This window comes from Euprymna scolopes, chromosome 12 (genome assembly GCF_053919585.1).
Source record: "Euprymna scolopes isolate OS-2025 chromosome 12, ASM5391958v1, whole genome shotgun sequence".
NCBI classification, from domain to species: domain Eukaryota; kingdom Metazoa; phylum Mollusca; class Cephalopoda; order Sepiida; family Sepiolidae; genus Euprymna; species Euprymna scolopes.
Window position 1 is genome coordinate 84,214,451 of NC_136493.1, and position 23,127 is coordinate 84,237,577.

Sequence of the window (23,127 nt, forward strand, 5' to 3'; positions counted from 1 at the left end):
AAAAATCAAAAAAAAACTATGATGATATAGATATTCCTAACATAGTGCACCTGTATAATAAACCCATGGGTGGAGTAGATATTCGTGATCAAATGATAGAATAGAAAGGAAATATCTTTGTTTAGTGTTTCACATGATAGATGTGTGTAATAAACAGCTGGCTTCTCTACAGGTGTTCACAGGACAAAATAAACGTCAAGACGTATCAAAAGAATGCTCTAAGTGAATTCAAGTTGAGACTATCTGTATCGAATTCAACTTCAATCGTCACCAACGCTCGCAATAGTAACACAATAACCTCATGACTGTAAACGACACTGTCCCTTTCTCTCACTCAAACTTGCTTTTTATGCAGTTTTTCACCCTATCTCATTTGCATGTGTGCCCTCTGTCTTCTCATGATCTCGCAAGACCACAGTTTATAAAACACCAGGCGCCATCTTTTTTTCTCTTTTCCCATCCAACACTTCCCTGCGGCAAGTCCACCCCTCCTCCGTCACCCCATCGCTCGCACGCACATCCACACAATGCACAAATACATGGATGCTTGCTACTCTGGTGAGTATTACACTATCAACTTCATTGATATTAAACGGAAAAAATTCAATTAAAAACGAGGGTGGCCCTCTTCCTCAAGTGTCGATCCAGAATATTTTCATAAGAAACTTTGTGGACATGCAGCCAAGCCTCTTCCAGAGCAGGATATGATGACAGATGCATTGGTCATCTACCAGAAGTGGTCGACAAAAGGGGTACTTACAAGCTTCTAGTATGTAAAGGAAAAATCCTCATGTTCTGTACTAAATGTAAAGTTCATTTGTGCTGTGAAAAGAACCGCAATTGTTTTATTAGATTTCATACTTAATAAATTGTTTTTATAGTAAGTTTCTGTTTTTCTGCTCAAAAAGTGAATTGCATTAATTATTTTCTAATCTAATAGATGTTATTTATGTTGAATATCAAAACGGAAATAATTTTTACTTAACTGGAATATAGTTAGTTAATATTGTAAACCGTAGTCATTTCTTAGTGTGCCTCATGCTCAAGTGAACGGCTTGGTCCTATTTTATTTATTGTATCATATGACAGGTAAGACCATACAGTCCTCTTTCATTATTATTGTTATTAATACATTTGTTAGTAAAAATTGTGTTCAAGTTTTTTACTTACATCTTATTGACTGGAAAAAATAGCAAATTTTTTTTAGATTTTTCAAAATAATTTGGGTGTTAAAGAATTAACAACTGATTACAATTACAAAAGTAAAGAAAATTAATTCATCTTGACTTTACTGATCTGATTATTTTATGATTTTAATGGAAAATTGTGAGTTTACGGTCAGGATTAGGTTCTAGGGTTCAGGAAGGAGTGAGTCACTCGCTCGACAACAGCACGTTTCTGCCCTCTTCTTTTCCAATTGACCACACCTGGCCTCTCGACACCAATGTCACACTGCACAATCTGAACGTCAGCAATATGCAATACTTTTAACTTTCATGACTCTTTTCTTTCTGTGTCCCTTGCAGGGAAAATATACTCCTATCAAAAAAAAAAAAGGAAGAGACAAGAAAAAAAAATAGCTTTTCCCATCATGCCCTACCTTCCCACAATGCCCTTCGGGTATATAAATGAGCTAGCCATCCTTTCCTTCTTCTTTCCCAAAGAGCGATGCAGATACGCTGCCACTTATATGCTGCCACTTATATGCTGCCACTTATATGCGAAGATGGCTCTATGAGGCACAGTTGTCTCATCTTGTCTGGTTTTCGGTGAGATGTTGTACCAAAACACCACCTTTTTTTCTGCAGCAGCCTTGATGGTGCGATGATTCCTCTCCACTATCCCATTGCCACTCGGCCGATACGCTTCCCTAAAAAATTGCCTTACTCCCCACTTATCACACACCTCTTTAAAGGCTTCTGATTGGAAAGCAGGGCCATTGTCCATTAACAGTTCTTCAACCAGCCCTCTATCAAAAAATATTTCTTCGATGACCCCTCCGATCGCTCATGCAGCTTCTGCCCTGATCTCTCTCCAGATAGCAAACTTCTCCGGTCCACAGTCGACCATCGACAGATTCAGTTTATGGCAATAATTGGTCACATCAATGGGCAATTGCTTCCAGTCCTTGGCAATGTGTAACTCTCCTGTTTTGTGTCTGGATGGTCTGGGGTCTATCGATTGGCACTCCTGACAGTGTTACACTACCTCCCTGACCTCCTCCTCGGTGGTTTCCGGGTAAACCTCTCTTGCCAGGAATGACGTCCATTCTCGACCAAAGTGGTGCATTTCATGTAAGTCTTTAACTTCCTCCCTTGCACAGAATACCGAGAAAAGCTCCTTTCCCTCTTGCAGCCAGGCCTTCTATACCCATGTCACTGAATCCGCCTTGTTTTTTTCCAATGGGACCAGCACAAGAGGTACCCTCAACTGGAATTCTGCTATTAAATCTGCGAGTGCTCCGAGCCTGCACTTGATGAGCATTAGGCCCTTGACATTCTTGATTAGGACTGGTGTCGACCAAGAGATCATCCACTTCCATAGTATTGATCTCAGTGATTCTCTGCATGTTCGCAGAGATTTATTCTGGGAAGTCATTCACTAGGTATAGCTTTACCATCATCTCCAGGCTCCTCCCCACATAACCAGCCAATCCTGCCAGTCTCCTGATCTCTGCAGCAAAGACGCCAACAGACTCACCAGTCCACCTCAAACTTGCAAGCTTGCTGAGTGCTTCAAATGGACTCTCAGCGAAAGCCAATTTCAGTCTTTGCTCCACTGAGGCAAGGTCTCCCTTATCTTCATCGTGCATCTGCTAATAAATTGTGAGAGCTTCCTCCTCTTAGTATAGTGGCAGCAGGGTGACCACATCTTTGATTTTTTGCAACCTTGCCACCATCTTTAATTTTTCCAGCCATTTAATTAGGTCACCCTCCCCAGTGAAGGGTCTCAACATCTGAGTGTTCAGTCTCCAGTCAGCTATGTTAATCTGCTTTACAGGCCAAAATAGCATGTGAGTTTATGATCAATCTGAATGTCAGCAATACGAAATACTTTTAAAGAGATGTTCACGACTCTTTTCTTTCTATGTCCCTTGCAGGGAATGGTTCCCAGCTTTTATATACTCCTGTATGAGTGAACCTAAGTGACCTCAGGCCACATACTACTACCATGAAGAAAAGACATTGTTTCTTTAATCCTCTCTTTCTCTAAAAGAACTCAACTAACCAAGATACCCAAAAATCTATTTCCTTTTCTCTTCTGCTGTTGCTGCTCGCTCACCCACACACACACACACACTCTCTCTCTCTCTCTCTCTCTCTCTCTCTCTCTCTCTCTCTCTCTCTCTCTCTCTCTTTGACCGATGATCGACCTAAAAAGGATTGGACAGTCAGTCTCCAGGCTTCTACGTTGTCACACGCGTCCTACAAAGAGCAGACACAGAATTCTAAAAGTATGTAAAAACTAAGAAAATAAAATATTCCTCTCAAGCTAATATTTGTATCCACTTTGTCAGCTATAACAACCAATAAACAAATATTACAATGGTGACCTGACAAAAAGGACATTACAACCTCAAGAAACAAACTAATTTTACCCAGGACTGAAAGGAAAGAAACACTTTTTGGAGTTTTCAGGAAAATTACAAGTAACTGTTATTTCACGTCACAAACATTTTCAAAGAGAACCTTCGACGTAAGTAAAACAAACTATAATTTTTCCACCTTTCTTCGGTTAAAAGAAAAATACTAGAATATATTTTTACATACACAAAAAAAATAAAATTTAAAATGGAAGAACCCTCCTTACAACAAATTACAATAAAACCGCCGGAATTCATGGAAACAGCAGTGAATGGCTGGTTTTCCATTCTGGAAGCGCAATTCCATCTGTGGATCATTACGAATTCGACAACAAAATTTTATACGGTCATATCAGCTCTGCCTGCAGAGGTGGTAACAAAAATACCGCTTCATATTTTAAATGAAAAAGACTATGAGGAACTGAAATGCTCCTTAATTGAAGCGAATGAAAGAACTAAGCCTGAGTTGCTAGACAAGTTAATGTCTACAAACACAATAACAGGCCGTCCATCAGCATATTTACAGGAGATGCTCTCTATAGCAAAATGGATAGGCGTCGGCAAAGAAATTGTTCTTCATAAATTTCTTCAGGCCTTACCTGCAACAATTTTCCCCGTCATTGCCTCTCAAAAAGAACTAAATTCATCCCAACTTGGAAAATTAGCGGACGAATTAATGCCCTTATTAAATAACATGAACGGAACAGCAACAACATTCACCACTCAGCAGCAGCACACAGAAAGAAATAAAAACGTCCGTATAACGATAGGAATAAAACCCTATTTCCCAGAACAAAAACTAAAATATGCAGAGCGCACCTCTACTTTGCTGAGCAGGGAAGAACCTGCAACCAGGGTGTAAATGGCCAAAGAAACAGAACATCAAAATGTTACCAAGCTCGTGTCCACCCACACCACCACCAACAGCCTCGGAAAACTAGTAGCGCGAGCCATGTCAGTCCCCTTGAGTTCGCTGCTACTACAAATCAAAGCAAGATTAGGGACAACAATTTTATGATTTATTGGAGACACTGGTGCAAGCCTCTCAATAATACCGACGCCCGCGTTAAAAGGCGTGACGTTATACCCAACACCAGTATCACTCACCACTGCCAACGGAGAGAAAATAAAATGCCACGGCCAAGCTAACCTGGAGATTGCAATACCAAGCTTAAAAAGGACCTTTTCATGGACATTCGTGGTCGCTGATATCACCAATCCCCTCCTCGGAATTGACTTTCTAAATAACTTTGGCCTCACTATCGACTGCAAAAACAGGACAATTTATGACCCAACAACAACCACTAAAAAAAGCTGTTATTAAACACTACTGCTCCTGTAATGTGGTCATAAACGAAGCAAATATACACACATTTATTAAAACAAGCTTAGATGAATACCCAGAAATTATCTCTCCTCACACAAATAAAAACAATAACTACTGCGGTATTTATCACAGAATCGACACAGGTAGTCACTCACCAGTTTTTGCTAAATCCAGACAACTGTCTGCTGAAAAGCTGACTGCTACAAAAGAAGAATTTAAGAGACTAATAAATGAAGGAGTATTAACCCCTTCAGACAGCGAATGGTCAAGCCCACTACATCTAGTACCTAAACAGAGTGGAGGATATCGCTGCTGTGGAGACTACCGTGCCTTAAACAGTATCACTAAAAGTGATAGATACCCCATCCCTAATATTAATTCCTTTACTACTACACTCGCTGATAAACAACGATTTTCAAAAATTGATTTAATTTCAGCCTATCATCAAATTAAAATGCACCCAGCTGATATTCCAAAAACTGCAGTTATTTCGCCAATGGGACTATATCAATATGAATTTATGCCGTTTGGATTAAAGAATTCTTCGGCTACCTTTCAGAGATATATGGACAGAATCTTTCGAGATATCGACCGTGTCTTCGTATATATCGATGATATACTCATTTTCAGCAATGACGAACAATCCCATAAAAAAGATACCGACAGAGTTTTCCAAATCCTTCAAGAAAACAATCTAAAATATTACTCTCCAAATCGATTTTCAACGTAACTGCCCTTGACTTCTTAGGCTTTAAAATTAACTCAAAGGGAATTACACCAACTGCAAATAAAGTAAAAGAAATAGAATCCTTTCCGTGCTAAAAGCCTACGCAGATTTCTTGGTATGGTAGGATTTTACAGAAAATTAATACCAGGATTTGCAAAGTTAGTTTTTCTTTTATCTGAGAGAATGCGACTAACACTGAAAGGATTAATCACCTTGAATACATTAGAAAAAGAATCCTTCTCTACCATGACTAAAATATTGGGTAAGCTAACGGAATTACCCCATCCTCAACCAAGCTGCCCACAGTATCAACTTGTCACGGACAGCAGCAAATATGCAGTAGGTGCTGCCTTACATCAAGTTGTGAATGGAAGCCCTATACCAATAGGATTTTTCTCAAAGAAACTGACAGCAACACAGACAAGATATTCTACTTTCGACCGTGGACTTTTAGCAGCTTATTTGGCTGTATTACATTTTCGCCACCTCATTGAAAGTCACGAAGTACTACTTCTAACAGACCACAAGCCAATATGCGGCACATTTCACAGTTTAAAACCAGCAAAATCGGATAGGCAACAAAGGCAACTAGCCATAATCACAGAATTAATCTCAGATATTGCCCATGTGAAGGGTGATCAAAATGTTGTAGCAGATTGTTTATCACGCCCAACGCTTGCTGTACAGATTGACATGTACAACCTCCCAGCACTTGCAGACGCCCAAACAGCAGATACTGAAATACAGTCCTTTCCAGAATTAAAAAAATATACAATATCAGGAAAAGATCAATTCGTGTTGTGTGATATATCAACGTCATACCCCAGACCTTTTGTACCATTCACACTACGGAAATCCATCTTCGATAGTTTGCATTCAGTGTCCCACCCAGGTATAAAATCGTCTATAAAAATGATTAAGGCTAGGTTTTACTGGCTTAACATGGATAAAACCATCAAAGAATTATGTGCATCATGCACAGCTTGCCAACAGGCGAAAATATATAGACACACAAAATCGCCAGTACAAACATTGGAAATACCATCGTCATGATTCCACACTGTACACATCGACATAATTAGACCTCTACCACCAGCAAAATGTTCAAACAATCCTTACATCAATCCATGTCGATATATTTTAACATGCATAGATCGAACCAGTCGATGGCTAGAAGTGCAACTCATAGCAGATATTACAGCACAAACTGTTGCAGAAGCTTTTGTAAATACATGGATTACTTGCTTCATGTCCCACTTCATGTCATAACAGACAGACGCACACAATTTGAAAGTGAATTATTCATGGAATTATAAAAAATTATCGGATTCTATAGGCTAAGAACAACATCGTATCACCCACAATGCAACGGACTTATAGAAAGAGCTCACAGAACTATCAAAGCAGCTATAATGGCCCTAAAAAATCTTTGATTTCAGCCCTACCAATTGTTCTTTTGGGAATTCGAAGTATGCCCAACTGCTCTAATGTTTCCCCTTTCTATGCAGTCACAGATGCAAAAATGTTATTGCCACACCTAATGATAGATTCGGAAAATCCAGAAACACTCACACAAAATTTTACTAAAGAACTACATAAAACCATGGCAAAATTTGATTTGACTGACTTTTCAAACAGAGAAAAATCAACACAAAAATCTTACATACCAAATCAACTGCAAACCTGTAAAAAAGTTTGGATAAGGATTGACCGCGTTCGAAAACCGCTAGAAGCCTCCTATTCAGGTCCTTACACTGTACTCGAACGAACACCAAAATATTTCCTTATAGAAACTAACCCAAACACGTATACACAAGTTTCAATAGATCGTTTAAAACCTTACATTGAAAACAAGCAAAAATGTACACAAAATACAACTACCAACAAAAATAAAGAGCCCGATATTTTACCGCCTGAAAAAAGTACAAGAACATAAAATAAAAACAACAAACTCTGGTAGGAGAGTCAAATGGAAAAAAGATAATGAATATTTTTATTATTAAAAAAAAAAAAACACTCCGTTATCTGGTAGGAGAGTATGGTAGGAGTGAACCTAAGTGACCTCAGGCCACATACTACTACCATGAAGAAAAGACATTGTTTCTTTAATCCTCTCTTTCTCTAAAAGAACTCAACTAACCAAGATACCCAAAAATCTATTCCCTTTTCTCTTCTGCTGTTGCTGCTCGCTCACACACACACACACACACACACACACACACACACACACACACACACACACACACACACTCTCTCTCTCTCTCTCTCTCTCTCTCTCTTTCTCTCTCTCTCTTTAACCGATGATCGACCTAAAAAGGATTGGACAGTCAGTCTCCAGGCTTATACGTTGTCACACGTGTCCTGCGAAGAGCAGACACAGAATTCTAAAAGTATGTAAAACTAAGAAAATAAAATATTCCTCTCAAGATAATATTTGTATCCACTTTGCCAGTTATAACAACCAATACACAAATATTACACTCCTATCAAAAAAAAAAAAAGGAAGCGACAAGAAGAAAAAAATATAGCTTCTCCCATCATGCCCTGCCTTCCAAAGATATCCTTTGGGTATATAAATTAGCTAGCCATCCTTTCCTTCTGGTTTCCCAAAGAGCAATGCAGATACGCCCGGTACGTTGTATATTACTTTTTTTTTGTTTTTGTTTCTAACCATAATCTAGTTTTAAACGGTACCTTTTTTCCCCCCCTTTTGCATATACCCCACAAAAATAGTTATTTTTTTTAGCAACTTAGCAATTTTTAAATGAAGTGGTAACTTTTAATTTTAGGGGAAATTTGTGAATTGTTTTTTAAAAGTAAATTGAATATGATTTTAGAAATCATCAATTAAAAACAACTTTCTAATAAAAGTGTAATATAATTTATTTACAAAAATATAATCTAAAAGTACTTTTGTGAGATGTAGAAGTTGTATTTTTCAACAGAATTAAAACATATTATATTAAGTCTTTATAATTTTTCATTAATAATAGCGTCGAATAAAGCTCATGTAGTTGGATGTTTAAAATTTGCAATTTACTTATATTTCTCAAGAATTAATGGCTAGTCAAACTTCTTATCAAACTTTTTAGAGAGAGGATTACATAGTCTGTGTCCTACTCTTATGCTCAGTAGATATACGGAATTGCCAGTGTCACTATATTTCCCTGAAATGTAAAGGTTTTATACCTCTAGTACGTTTTCTACTTCTAGTGATTGTCACATTTTCGAAATTACTATCTCTCTTTCATTTCCTCCACTAAGAGATTCAGATCTATCTCATTGTACGCTGTAACCAGAGTCATCTCTGTTAAAGTTGGAGTTATACACTTGGTGACTTTCTTCTATATATTTAGTTATAACCATTGTCTTGAGTGGATATTCAATATGGCGTCCGGCTAACACTAACATGTGTTTATCCTACGCTGTAGGAAATACTAAGTGAACTAATATTGGTAACAGAGCATATTCTTTTGTGTGACAGATATTATATCTGTTCAATTTATGTTGAAACAATTGAAAGAAAGATGGTATCATTTACGAAACAGCCACCTATCTTGCAGAATGATATACACCGAGTAGAACTAATAAAAATGAAAACCTTTTAAATGAGTAAAAAGGTTTTATTCAACATAAAATACAATCAAGTAAGGATGCATAACAAATGAACGGCAAACAGAATGAACAAAAGAACGTACCAATTTCCAACATTATTTTTAAAACTATATAGCGCATGTGTACTAACATACACATCACGTCATAACACTCTCTATCACATTTTTATTTAAATTTCGGGTTACGGATGATCTTCCTTGTCTTGTTAATTCTGGAAGAAATCTCAAAGCGTCCTTCTTTGAGTTTGACTGCGGCTGCTCTTCTGTTTCTAGACACTTCGTTTTCTCGACTGAAGAGAAAGATTCACCATTTGGTGTGGCATTATTCTTAGAGGGTTCCTGTTGATCAGTCACCTCCAATTCATAGCTATTTGATGGGGTAGAATCTGGTGGTTTACAATGATCAGTGAAGACAGGAGATCCCAGGTTTGTAAAGGATGGGTCAGTGGCAGCAGTGGGAGCTAAGTCTTCTGTTGAGACTGTTGACTGACGGCCGCCAGGGAAAAGAATTCTGGCAAAATTGGGAGTTGCAGGTATTATTTCTAGTGGTTCCTTTCTAAGGAGAGCTGAGCCTCCTTGCAACCACACAGAGAGGGTGTATCTGGTACTTGACCTTCTCGAAAAACTGAATATTCTCTCATGTGGAGTTGTGTTAGTTGCTGTACTAAAGAGATATTGAATAGAGTGCAAAGCAATGTCAAGTACTTCTTGCCAATGACAATCATCCAGTTGCTTGGTCTTGAGGGCGAATTTGATCGTTTTTCAAATTGTACCTCTCGCATTGTCCATTGCTGATTGGATGGTATGGAGTTGAATACATAATCACAACTCCATGTTGCCAGAGAAACTCTTTTAGTTCACCTGAAATGAACTGACTACCTCAATCACTATGGATGGAATTTGGACAACCAAAGAAGGTAAATAAATTCTGGAGACATTTTATGAGAGTTTTTATTGACATATCCTGGCAGGGATAGACAAAAGTATAACATAAATATTCATCTACGATTAGTAAAGTATTTGCATTTGTTTGTAGATGGATTTGGATGCATGAAATCTATTGAAAGACGTTGAAAGGGGGCCGAGAATGGATTACACGACCCGAGGGGGTGGTTTGAAGAATGCTGGTTTTAGTTAAGCACATATTGTACATTCAGTGCAGGTACGTTTAACATTTTCCATGTCTCACAAAATGATTCAGCCTCGATACTCCTGGATGACAGAGCGCTGTGTGCAGATCTTTTAGTGATAATGAGCACAAAGTAGAGTATGAACAAGAAAGAGTATCTGCAGAGCTATTAAGGGAACCTGATCTATATACTATATCATGAAAATAACTGGAAAGTTCAAGTATCCACCGAAGTAGTTTATCATTTTTAATGCGGTTTCGTGTCCGAGTGTTGAACATATATGAAGTGGCCTGTTGGTCAATAATTATGGTAAAATGTGGACTGAGTAAGAGATCATGCAATTTATGCACAGATTCGACAATGGGTTCTGATTGACGTTCTACTGCTGAATGTCGACTCTCCAACTGCATTAGGATCCAGGAAATATACGCTATTGGACGTCCATTTTGAGAAAGGCAGACTGCTAATGCTGTCGCAGATCCACCCATTTCTATTGTGAATGGAATTCATCCTCAATGGCTGCAACTGAAGCCTTACAAATGTCATCTTTTATTGCCTGAAATTCATTTTTTTAGTTTTTCAGTAATAGGAAATGATGTAATGTTTAACAAAGGTGAAATTCGATCGGAGAAATTCACTACCCATGGTGAATAGTATGAGAAAAAAACCTAAGGTTTGTTTGAGTGACTTGCTACAGTTTGGAATTGGTAATTCTTTTAGTCGCATGAGTCTGTCTGGATCAGGACTGATTTTTCCATTTTCCAATAGATGCCCTAAAAACTTGAGTTTGATTATACCATATTAACATTTTTCAGGGTTCAGTTGCAGATTAAGACAATCAACAACTTTTCCAAATGCTTTCATATTTTCATCCAATTCTTTATAAGTTTTTCCTCCGATGAAAATGCGTACTAAAGCTACACATCACATCATATCATATGTGTGACATAACAGATTTTTAAGGGAAGTATTTTTCCATTAAAAAGGAATTCTACACGGTTATGTAGCTGTTAGAATTCTTGTCCAAGTATAATAGAAGTACACAGGTTGGGTAGAATAGACAGACACATATTAGGATACATTTGTCCATTGCGATAGATGCAACACAGTGACCTTGGGTTTTACTTGTGAGGTTTGAGGAAGCCATACTTACTGTGTCACAGAAAGGAAGTATATAAAGGCTGGGTGATTTCACGATGTTCATTTTTATGAAATTCTGAGTGCTTCCGCTGTCTACCATAGCTTTCAGACAAGTGCTGTTCATTGTTGCCTTTACAATAAAATATTGTGAGCGAGGTGTGCATCGAGATGAAGCTGTGAGAGCAATAAGCAGAACTAGTTCTTATATTAGGAGGTGTCTGCTTTCTTTTAGACCGACAGACTTTAGAGAAGTGACCTCTCTTTCCACATGTAAGACAGTCAGCATTTCTAGCAGGGCAAAAGTTTCGAGAATGATTTTCACACCCACAGAACTAGCATTTGGCATAGTGAACTGCTTGATTAATTCTAGAAAAAGCAACACATTGTTTAGTTAATTAAAATGTAGGATTATTTTTAGATTCTTCTGGATACATTGATACTTTTGCTACAACTGACGAAGTGTCAAAAGCCGCTGCATTGTGTTGAGCCATTTCAGAACTTCTTGCGGTTGTTACTGCATTATCTAAATTAATTTCACAGCTTTCTAGTAGTTTTTGTCGTATCGTTGAGGAAGTGAGACCTGTGATAAAGGCATCCCTTATAGTAGTTCAGCATGCTGAGAAGCAGTGACATTGAAGAATACTAATAGCTTTCTCGAATGTTATACAGCTTGATGTCAGGGAATAGACTTTAGGTGATATGTAATTAGTAAGTATACTTAGCTTATTCAGAGGATTTTCAGGATGAGCAGCTGTCAGAGAGTCGATACAATTGACGAGGGTACGATACCAGTGGTATCACTCGTCAGCATTTCCGACGATCCTTCAAATTTACTAGGTCTCAAAATCGTATCCATTGTTACTGCTTATTTTTTATTTTATTATTTATGTTGAATAAATTGTAATAAAAATGAAGACCTTTTTAAATGAGCAAAAAGGTTTTATTCAACATAAAACACAACCAGTAGGGATGCATAACAAATGAACGGCAAACAGAATGAACGAACAGATGCGCCAATTTCCAACGTTATTTTTAAGTCTATATAGCGCATGTGTACTAACAGAACACAAGACACAAGTATATGATCTATCTTCACAGATTTACCTAAGGAAAAATAGGGCCCAGCAGTATTTTCACCATTGCCACAAAACATACGAGGTAACATTCGACACTTAGACATCACAGATATCGGCCGAACTGATGAATTAAAAGTAATTATGGATAAGTTGGACGAGATATATTTAAACGACGAAAACACGATGGCATACATGTCATTCAAGGAATTTTACTCTTACAAAAGAGCTGCTGGAATAAACATAAACGACTTTTTGGTGTGTTATGAATTCTTGTACCAGAAATTATGTAAATACAGAATTTCTCTGCTGGAAGGTGTCCAAGCATTTTTTTTGTTTTAAATACAGGTAATGTATCAGAAGAAAATGAAAAATTAGCAAAGACAACATATGGAAGTTTGACTTATGCAGCAATGAAGAATACTTTAAAAAAGTGTTTTCTGATATTTCTTCATTGGAATGAAAACAGTTCCCGCTATCAAAGAAGAAATTGAAACTGTAAACATCAATCGAAACGGAAGTAAAAGGGAACAAAAATTCTATCGAGGAAACAAACCAAATCCAACAGACAGACAAGGGAGGACAATACGTTGTTTCAAATGTAGTTTTATTAGGCATTTTGTCAAGGACTGTACTGGTTTAAGTCCTAGAATTATTAACACTTTTGTAGATATAATCCAGACACACCTCTCATTAATTAATTCCGATTCCTGTTATCGAATATTGATACATGATTTTAATATAAAAATGTCCAATTTTGTAAAAGAGACACCGAGTAGGGCAGTATTGGTTTCTCCCTGTTCTAGAACGGTTGCTGGAGAACTTTGGTTGAATGTATTTCTTGGTGCATTAAATGACCGAGATAAGTGGTTAGTGAAGACTTAAATCCAACAGGGCATTTTGTTTTGATGATGGAGAGGAGATAAAGACAATTAAAACAGTTAAATTTCCGGTTAATGATAGGAAGTGTAAAATGTGCCAGAGCATACATAAAATCTGACGATTTCAAAAATGATTTGTCCTTGCTATTAAATCATAAATTAATAAAAACTGCTAGCATGATACTAGATTTTAAAAGTGACAGCTGTAAGATTTTAGGCAGATATATAAAATTGCGAAATACACCTTCTGGACATTATAGTCTTCCATTTACAAATATGCTTTTGCAGGCTGAAAAGTCACCAAACAAGCTTTGGCTTGTGTTGTTACTGTCAAAAAATGCTATTCAGAATCATTCTGAACAGTTCAAATTAGCTTGCTTTTGGATCCAACATAAATATGCTGTCAGTTTTGATAGTTATTCGCATTAGACACTTTAACAGCCAATGATATGGTTAGAATAAATTTAAATGCCTTACATTCAGCGAGAAAATTGTTCATGGAGGCTGAATCAAGTGGAAAAATTCGGAAAGTACTGCGATTTACTATAAGACATTATGCGGATGAACGATTTGTGACAGGACAGCGTTTACTATAGAAGACAAAACTATAAAGGATGGTGTGGCTTTACCAAAGTTTTGGGTAAAGAGGGTTGATGTGTACTGATCCGACATGGAGGAGCATTCTGCAGGATGCATCCATGTCACTTAATAAAGGTAAACAAGGACTTTGGAAGGCCAAGGAATAAAGAAAATACAATTACCTTAAATGAGATGAATGAAGTCTTGGAAGAGTTAGTTGAAGATCAACATGATCAAAAATTCCCATAGTAACAGAAAGGAACTGAGATTACAAGACCGAGTAAAGGGAAAATAGTGGAATATAAAATTATTGGAAATAATGAGTGGAAAAAGGGAAAGATTATGAGCACACAACCAAAATCAATTGGAAATTGTGGCCATTAGTGGAATATAGAAAGCTGAAGAAAATAAATGTCCAGCATGTATCAATTGGGATAAGACTGATCAGTAGCAAGAACTTCCCAAGTAACAGAAGATCATGAAGAACATGTAGTTTTCCTCACAACTGAACAAGAACAAACAAAAGATGTGATTGATGCAAAAGAAAAAGAAATAAAAAGCATGAAAACTCATGAAGTGTATGAATGTGTCCCTAACATAGGTCAAAAATGTATATTAACAAGATAGGTGATAACAGAGAAAGTTAAGAATAATAAAAATATAATGAAGGCTCATCTTGTAGTACATCATCATAATCAAAATTCACAAGACCTAAAAACAGACTCTCCCAACGTGCAGCCATAAGCTTGTAATGTTAACAGCCTTTGTTAAGAATTGGCAGGTGAAGATCCTGGATTTCATCTCAGCATTTTTGCAAGGTGATATGCTATGTGAAAAGTATTTCTCAGACCACCATCTGAGGCATGTCCAGTCAAACAGTGTCTTATATGATTTACACCTTATTTTTTTCAACCAAAAGCTAACATCTTTATCAAAAACTCTGGTGCATTGAAAAGTACTAGGATTTTTTAAAATTGCATTTTCACTCCAAACAAAGCACAGTGCTACTTTAATGTAGGGAGCTACTACTGGGACATAATGTTCAGGGATACTATGCAGGGAGTTGAGCAGCAAGATGTATGTTTACATTACACTTGAACTTCTGCATATCGGTATAGTCTGGGAAGCAGGAACCTGGAAGGGAATTCCAAAATTTAGCAGTCCTAGGGAAGAAACCATTAGAGTAGAAAGCTTTCTTACATCTAGGGATTTCTACTGTGTAGGAGTGGGATTTTGGTGTTTGTCGGGTTTGTCAGGGGTATTTACGTCGAGAAGGAACAAGGACTTGTAATTCTATTGGAGCATCTACCATTAAAATACTTGTAAAACAGGCAACATTTCGTCAATGGGACAATGGTTGAACGTTTCTATGAAACAGAATATGTTTTATTGCAGAACTTTTATTGTCTGACTCGTAGATTACTTCAGGCCAATCTAAAAAATAGTCATCTAGTATTAATAAAAAGTCCCAGTAATATTTACGGGATTAATATGCATACAACTCCATGGCTCCACTTCTCTGTGCCATGAATGCAAAGTAGTATGTGTAAAATTTCTTAATTATTTGTATATTTTACATCTTTTTATATATTCTTTAACATCTTGTAAATTATAAAAACGAAAATAACAATATTATATTTTCAAAGCGGATCGATTTGAAGAACGCATCGGTTTTTCAGTTGAAAAAGTTAAATTCTTATAAGTTAGACGTGATTTCTATTTTTTGAAAATGCCACGGAAAACTAAACAAAAAAACAAAAGAAAATAAAAGAAACGAAAACACCAATGATGCGTTTCTCTTACCAAATGGTATGATTAGAGGAACGCATCGATTTTTCAGTTGAAAAAAAAATGAGCAAGGGATGGAAAATTATGAAAATGTAAGGGAGAAGAATGGAAAAATATGATTAGACATTTATTTCTGGTTCGAATCTCAAGGCTTTCTTATTAACTCCACCTCACGTTATAATTTAAGGAGTATAGAGTGGATCTTAGGTTTACATTTGACAGCCACATAACTCTCGCTTCCCTTATTTTGTCCTTTAGTCCTCATATTCCAGGAACGATGTTTCTGACAAAGAAAGAATATTTGCTGTTTTCTGGTTCAGAATCTATTCCATCTAACACTTATCGTTCGCAAGATTTTGACCTTGAAGTATTATTTTTATTTAGCTCGTTACATTAAGTGGCTTCATGCCTTGTCTGGAGCAATTTCCATAAAAGAGTATCCTAGCCACCATGTTTCGAAATTTATCCTTTTTTTGTGTGGCCATTACTCCACAATATATATTATCATGTACAATTTTTATCATTAATTAATTTTATTTGTGTTTCTGATGGAATGATCACATCCTCATTTAAAATAACTTCACTTTCTATTGTTCAATTATGAATTATTTCTTCGTGGGATCTTCCACCCTTGAAATAATTTCTACAACTTTGTATTTTAAATGTTATCCTACTTAGTACTGAATTATGACATTTATCTAAAGATAGTAGTCTCTAACCAATGTAAGAAGGGATCTTTAAATTTTCCTTCTGTTTTATCCTTTGACGCCTTGTAAAGTCACAACTTTGATAGAGAATCTATGTATGAAATTGAATTTCCTTTAACGTATTCCATATCAAAGTCAAATGCCATTAATCATAGTGTTCATCTGAGTAATTCTTTCGTGGATTGAATATAATCTCTAATGGTCTATCATTCCTCAAAAGAAATCTACTTCCAATTAAAAATTATCAGACTCGAATTGTCGTCTATCCTAAAGACAATTCTAGGTTCTCAACATTTGAATAATTAAATTCATTGTTTTTAGTACTCTTGATAAATACATTATCAAATGTCCCTAGATATTTTGGTATGAGGATTACCTCATTGTTTATATCTATTTGCATATTCAGATAACATTAATAACTGTTTTTAAAAATAAATTGAATAATAAGTTTTTGAATAAATCAGATCAAAATGCGTGATTTTTGTTTGAATAAATCAGATAATAATAAGTGTATTTTTCTTGGATAAATTAGATAACAATAATATGTTTTTAACATGAGTACATATTTATATATATTTTTAAGGGAGCATTTACATCAAAAACAGTTAAGATGATATTCAGTTTCTATATACTTTCAAAGATGATATTTGATTAATTTTATTTTAATCACAATAAAGTTTCATCAAAAGATCATGCACAACTTTCCTTGAGTATGCTTTTACAAGGAATTATTAAATCCAAGGACTTGCATTTGAAGAATTTGCAATAAAATTAACCATAAAAAGATACAAAATGTTTAAGTGCAAAGCATTAAATTGAGTAAAAAATACTCTTTAAAAATTTTTTTTGCTGCTAAGCATGTAAGATAACAAATTTATATACGACATGTTTTGCTATCATCTTTTAACATATGATGAACTTTTCTATTCCAGAGCGAATGTTATAAAAAAAGAATTACATAATATTAAAACAAACATGACAAAAACAAAAAAACATACTTATAAGTCTTGGTATGCTGTAATATTCTTGGGAAGATGAATCGGATGAGGAAAGATTAGAATTTTGGGGTATCGGAAGCGGAAAAATTAGAGCCTATTTTCCAATACTAAAAATGATTTCTTTAATTGTTTATTATTTTTTATTTTGTTTAAAACTTAATTTTCCATTGCTTGTACTAAAAGTAAAATAATAAAGATGTAAAATAACATCTATAGATCACTCCCAAAGTACATGGTTTATGTTTGCAAAAAGATATTATATAATATGTATTTAATGGATTAAAAAGTCTAAAAGGAAAATAATAATAAAAAAACAACTCTACAACTATATATTAGGAGATTTTAAAAGAACCTCTATCGATAATCGTATTGGAATCAGGAATTTAAAACAGAATCAGTAATTGTATCGATATCAGGAAAAATATTTGCATCATCCCATCCCTAGTATGTTATAATAATCATTCCAAAATTTACATATGCAATTTACAAACATGTTCTTATTAAATCTCCACATATATTACAAAAATGATGGAGTTTTATTTGTATATTCCAAATATATGACTATTCTCATGTAAATAAATAAAATCGCGTTAAAAATTATATAGTAACAGACAAAGGAAATGTATGACATTTAAACTTTATGCAAAGAGAGAGTGGAAAAAGAAAAAAAAATACAATAAAACTCACCACTTGGGATACACAGTCGGACACTTAATTCTGTTGCAGCAATTCTTTTCGGATTTTTCTTTTGAATAATAATGTTAAGTGTAACCAATTCACTAATTTGTGGAAGTCTTGTTATATCATCAGGATCAACATCCTGTAATGAAATTAAACCAATATAAGACATTAAACATTTCAATAAAAAATACTTCAATAGTTAAAACATATAAAAGACATAATTAATTAGTGTTGCATTTGCTTAATGATTTTCCTTACCGAACAACAAAATTACTAACAGAAATCACAATTTAAATGTTATATATCGTAAATAATATTTTGGATGAAAATTAAAATATTTAAAATTAAATATCACAATTAAAAAATATTTTATGTCAATGTTTCTTATAAAAAGTCAACCTTATAAACAATACGTAATAATTTAATTTGCATTAATAGAACCTGATTTAATAATACATTAATTTGACTTACCGTAAAAGGAACAATTGTACCAGATGAATATGTTGCATTAACATTATAACTTTCAATATTTTTAGTATTTTTAAGTCTCATGTCAAGTGGAAATTGTGGTTTTCTGAAAGTGACAGTAATGCTTGGACTATTATCATTTTTGTCAAGCTTGTCAGTTGAGTTATTAACAGTCACGCCTACTGAAATAATTTCCACATCACCATTACTGAGATTTTCCTGTGTGATTGCTTCAAATTGAACACAACTTCCTATAATAAAACATGAATAACAAAGCTAGTTAGAGAAAGGTAAATAGAAATTTTATATCAAAAATATTTTGACAGTTGTCAGCTTAACTTGGAGTATCAATATACTTAATCACATACATGCCTAATCAGTCAGTTACAATTATACAAGTAATCTATTCATATTCTGACACAGAAGTAGATATAAACATCACATATCTTTTTTCTGTAAGTATAATTAAACTTTCTCCAACCATGAAATAAATACCATTTTCCTTCTGCTTACAGATTAAATTTTCCCCTAATTTATAAACATTTAATAATACCCATTTTCTTCTTGTTTCTCCATCCGTCAGGTTAATGACTTCAATTGAGCATAGATATTTTATCAACAGAATATGAAATCTTCAGAAAATATCATTTCACACCTTCACACTAAAATAATAACTGACCAGTTAACGTGCAGTGATGCATGAGAATGCAAAGCAATCACTGTGCTGCATTAATTAAATCAGTTCCTTAAAGAATACCCTTCCATTTTTTTTACTATTAAAACATAATTCTAGTCCAAAAATCAAAAATAGCGTTTATATATCTACATATGTTGATTGGATAAAATATATTTTTTTACAATTATATTTCACTCTTTGTGTATACTAATCCTTTTTATTTAGAAGCTCACTGTATGTTAAATATAGTAACAGATCATACATAAAAGAAATGTATAGTTACACTTCAAGATCCAAATATTTAATTTTCATGTAAAACAGCTTCTCCAGCATGTTAAAATTTCGGTAAATATTTTTACAGATCTATTTCGTTGAACAGAAAAAAACAGTAATTATTAAGTCAATACTGTCTCTTTTCGTGCATATACAAGAGTATATGCAAGAAAAGAGAGGTATTGGCGTATTTCTGATGCACAAAAAGAGAAGAATTGGTGTATTCTGATTCCATCAGATATAGGCCACCAAGTTCCTTGATTGCAACAATCCCCAACAGTAGATCGAAGTCCAACAGCTGTTTATCTACAACTAAAACCTTAATATCAATAACCAGAATTTGGCTAACCTTCACGTTTATACTGCTATATCTTTGACTATTTAGTGTTTTTCTGTCAGCCATCAGGAATCCTGCAGACTTCTGCTTCCAAAGGCAACACATAGCTTCATTCATCGGCGTTTGGGAGCACCCAGAATCAATCGATGCTGTGCACTCTTGGTCATCTACATATACTTTCATGAAGGGGAGTTTCTTAGTCCTCAGTAGCCCGGGAACCAAAACTAGTGTCAGACCTTGTCAAAGGCCTTAGATATATCTAAGGCTACTGCTCATGCCCCCCCCTTCTTAATCCAATCTGGTATATATATTCTGAGATTGCAGTTAGGATATCTGCAATAGGACAGTCTTGTTTAAATCCATACTTTCGGTGGAAAGAAGTTTATTATCCATGAGGTGGTGGACTAGTGCTTTATTGATCACTAGCAGGGCTATCCGGCGTTGCTCGGGACCGTATAAACAATGAGAAAACTGAAGCTGATTTTGAACATATTTCTTATTCTTCGGATAGAGGAATTTTTAATGTCTATGTATCATTAGCTTTTTCGAGCAAAAGAATATTTTACCTACCCTAGGAAGGGTATTACACGTATCAAATAATTGTACCTGTTCTAGGATAAGTAATTTATACCATATATATGAAATAATGTTTAAATAATTATATCTACCTTCGGACGGGCAATTAAAAAAGATATATGAAACAATTTCTCATACTATCGACAGGTATTGTACAACATGTTAAATAATTTCTCTTACCACCAAGGCTACCATAATTTTAAGAAAACTGAAACAATTTTTAGAAAGTAGATCATTAGAATTTCCAAATTAGTACATAAATACATCATCTTGGTTAAGAATTAGGCAACCATTGTTTCATAATAAATTTCAATATTACTGGGTTTTTTCTTTCGTCACTATCGGCACTAAAATTGTAAGAAAAATTATGACATTTTTTAACAATGTCTCAGTAGAATTTTCAAATTAATGCATAAATACATTGACACAGTAAGTGATTAGACAACCTTTGCTTCATTATAAAATTTCACATTACTGTGTTTCATTTAAATTCCTCACTACCAACACCAAATTTAAAAAAAAATACTTCATTTTCTGAAGATTACTCAGTAAAAACAAGCAAATACACAAATGTGTTTAGTTTAGTGATTAGACAACCCTTGCTTCACTACAAAATTCCACATTACTGTGTTCTATTCCTCCCGACGACTGATGCCATATTTTTAAGTGAAATGATATAATTTCTGGAACATAACTGAGCAGGTTTTCCTAGTAAGTATAGAGATGCATTGACACAGATTGTGATTAGGCAACTTTTACTTTACCACGAATTTCAATATTAATGTAGTTATTCCTTCCCACATACCAACAACATAATAGCAAGAGAAATTATGTCTTTTCCGGAATATGATTCCACAGATATTCTATATTTTTTGAATATGACATTGTGGGACATTGCTTTGTAACCCCAAAACGGACATTACTCTCTCCAAAACAACCCCAAAAGAGAACTCAAGAACTTCTTTAAAATTAACATAATCATTCTTCTTTCTATCCTCCACTACAACCATCACATAATTCCCGAATGATAACATTAACAATTCAAAAAATATGGATCACCCCCTACAGAAATTGGCCTAGTAATCTTTCATAGAAAACCAACAATATATATGAATTAATCTAATTTTGAGATCATAAACTGTTTCAGCCATATCCAGAATCGACTTCACAAATAAAGTAATTTTGAGATTGAAAATTGTTTAAGCCATTTCCAGGACAAACTTTCTACCACCCTCATATAATCCAAGTGACGCTGCGTATTCTGCTAGTATATATATGACCAAGACAATGTTGCTTGACTTGGTGATCTACATAAAGCATTTGGTATTCCTAAGTAGTCACCCATCTGATAATGACAAAGACAATGTTGCTTAACTTTGGTGATCTATATAAAGTATTTGGTACTCCCTAGTCACCCATCCAATAAAGACCGAGACAATGTTGCTTAACTTTGGTGATCTATATAAAGCATTTGGTATTTCCAAGTAGTCACACATGTTATAATGACCAAGGCAATGTTGCTTAACTTTGGTGATCTACATAAAGCATTTTGCCTTTCCAAGTAGCCACCCATCTGATAATGACCAGACTCCATGTTGCTTAACTTTCTTGATCTAAATAAAGCATTTGGTATTTCCAAGTCGTCACACACATCTGATAATGACCAGTCTACATTTTGCTTAACTTTGGTGATCTACATAAAGCATTTGGTATTCCCAAGTAGTCCCGCATCTGATAATGATCAGACTGTATGTTGCTAAACTTTGCTGATCTACATAAAGCATTTGTTTTTCCTAAGTAGTCACCGATCTGATAATGACCAGACTCCATGTTGCTTAACTTTGATGATCTTTGTAAAGGATTTGGTATTCCCAAGTAGTCACCCCTCTGATAATGACCAGACTCCATGTTGCTTAACTTTAGTGATATACATAAATTATTTGATATTCCCAAGTAGTCACCCATCTGTAATGACTAAGACAATGTTGCTTGATCTACACAAAGCATTTGGTATTTCCAAGTAATCACCAATCTGATAATGACAAAGACAATGTTGCTTAACTTTGGTGAACTACATAAAGCATTTGGTATTCCCAAGTAGTGATACATCTGATAATGACCAAGACAATGTTGCTTAAATTTGGTGATCTACATAAAGCGTTTGGTATTCCTAAATAGCTACCCATTTGATAATGACCAAGACAATGTTGCTTTACTTTGGTGATCTACATAAATCATTTTGTATTTCCTAGTAATCACCCATTTCTAAATGACTAAGATAATGTTGCTTAACTTTAGAGATATATACAAAGCATTTATTATTCTCAAGTAGTCACTCATCCGATAATGACAAAGACAATGTTGCTTAACTTTGGGGAACTACATAAAGTATTTGGTATTCCTAAGTAGCCACCTATCTGACAATGACCAAGACAATGTGGCTTAAATTGGGTGATCTACATGAAGCATTTGTTATTCCCAAATAGTCACCCATCTGACAAGGACCAAGACAATGTTGCTTAACTTTGTGATCTATGTAACGCATTTGGTATTCCCAAATAGTCACCCA

At 34.9% G+C, this 23,127-nt stretch overlaps 1 protein-coding gene across 1 annotated transcript in view; it reads right to left on the reverse strand.

The window, feature by feature from the left end:
• LOC145291077 (uncharacterized) overlaps nt 1–23,127 on the reverse strand; it is a 240,441-nt gene that overhangs the window by 184,569 nt on the left and 32,745 nt on the right. The window contains exons 9-10 of the mRNA XM_080136591.1: nt 18,700–18,947; nt 18,235–18,367 (exon numbers count right to left, since the gene is read on the reverse strand). Of these exons, the coding sequence (XP_079992717.1) occupies nt 18,235–18,367; nt 18,700–18,947 (381 nt within the window). The remainder of the gene's footprint in view (nt 1–18,234; nt 18,368–18,699; nt 18,948–23,127) is intronic.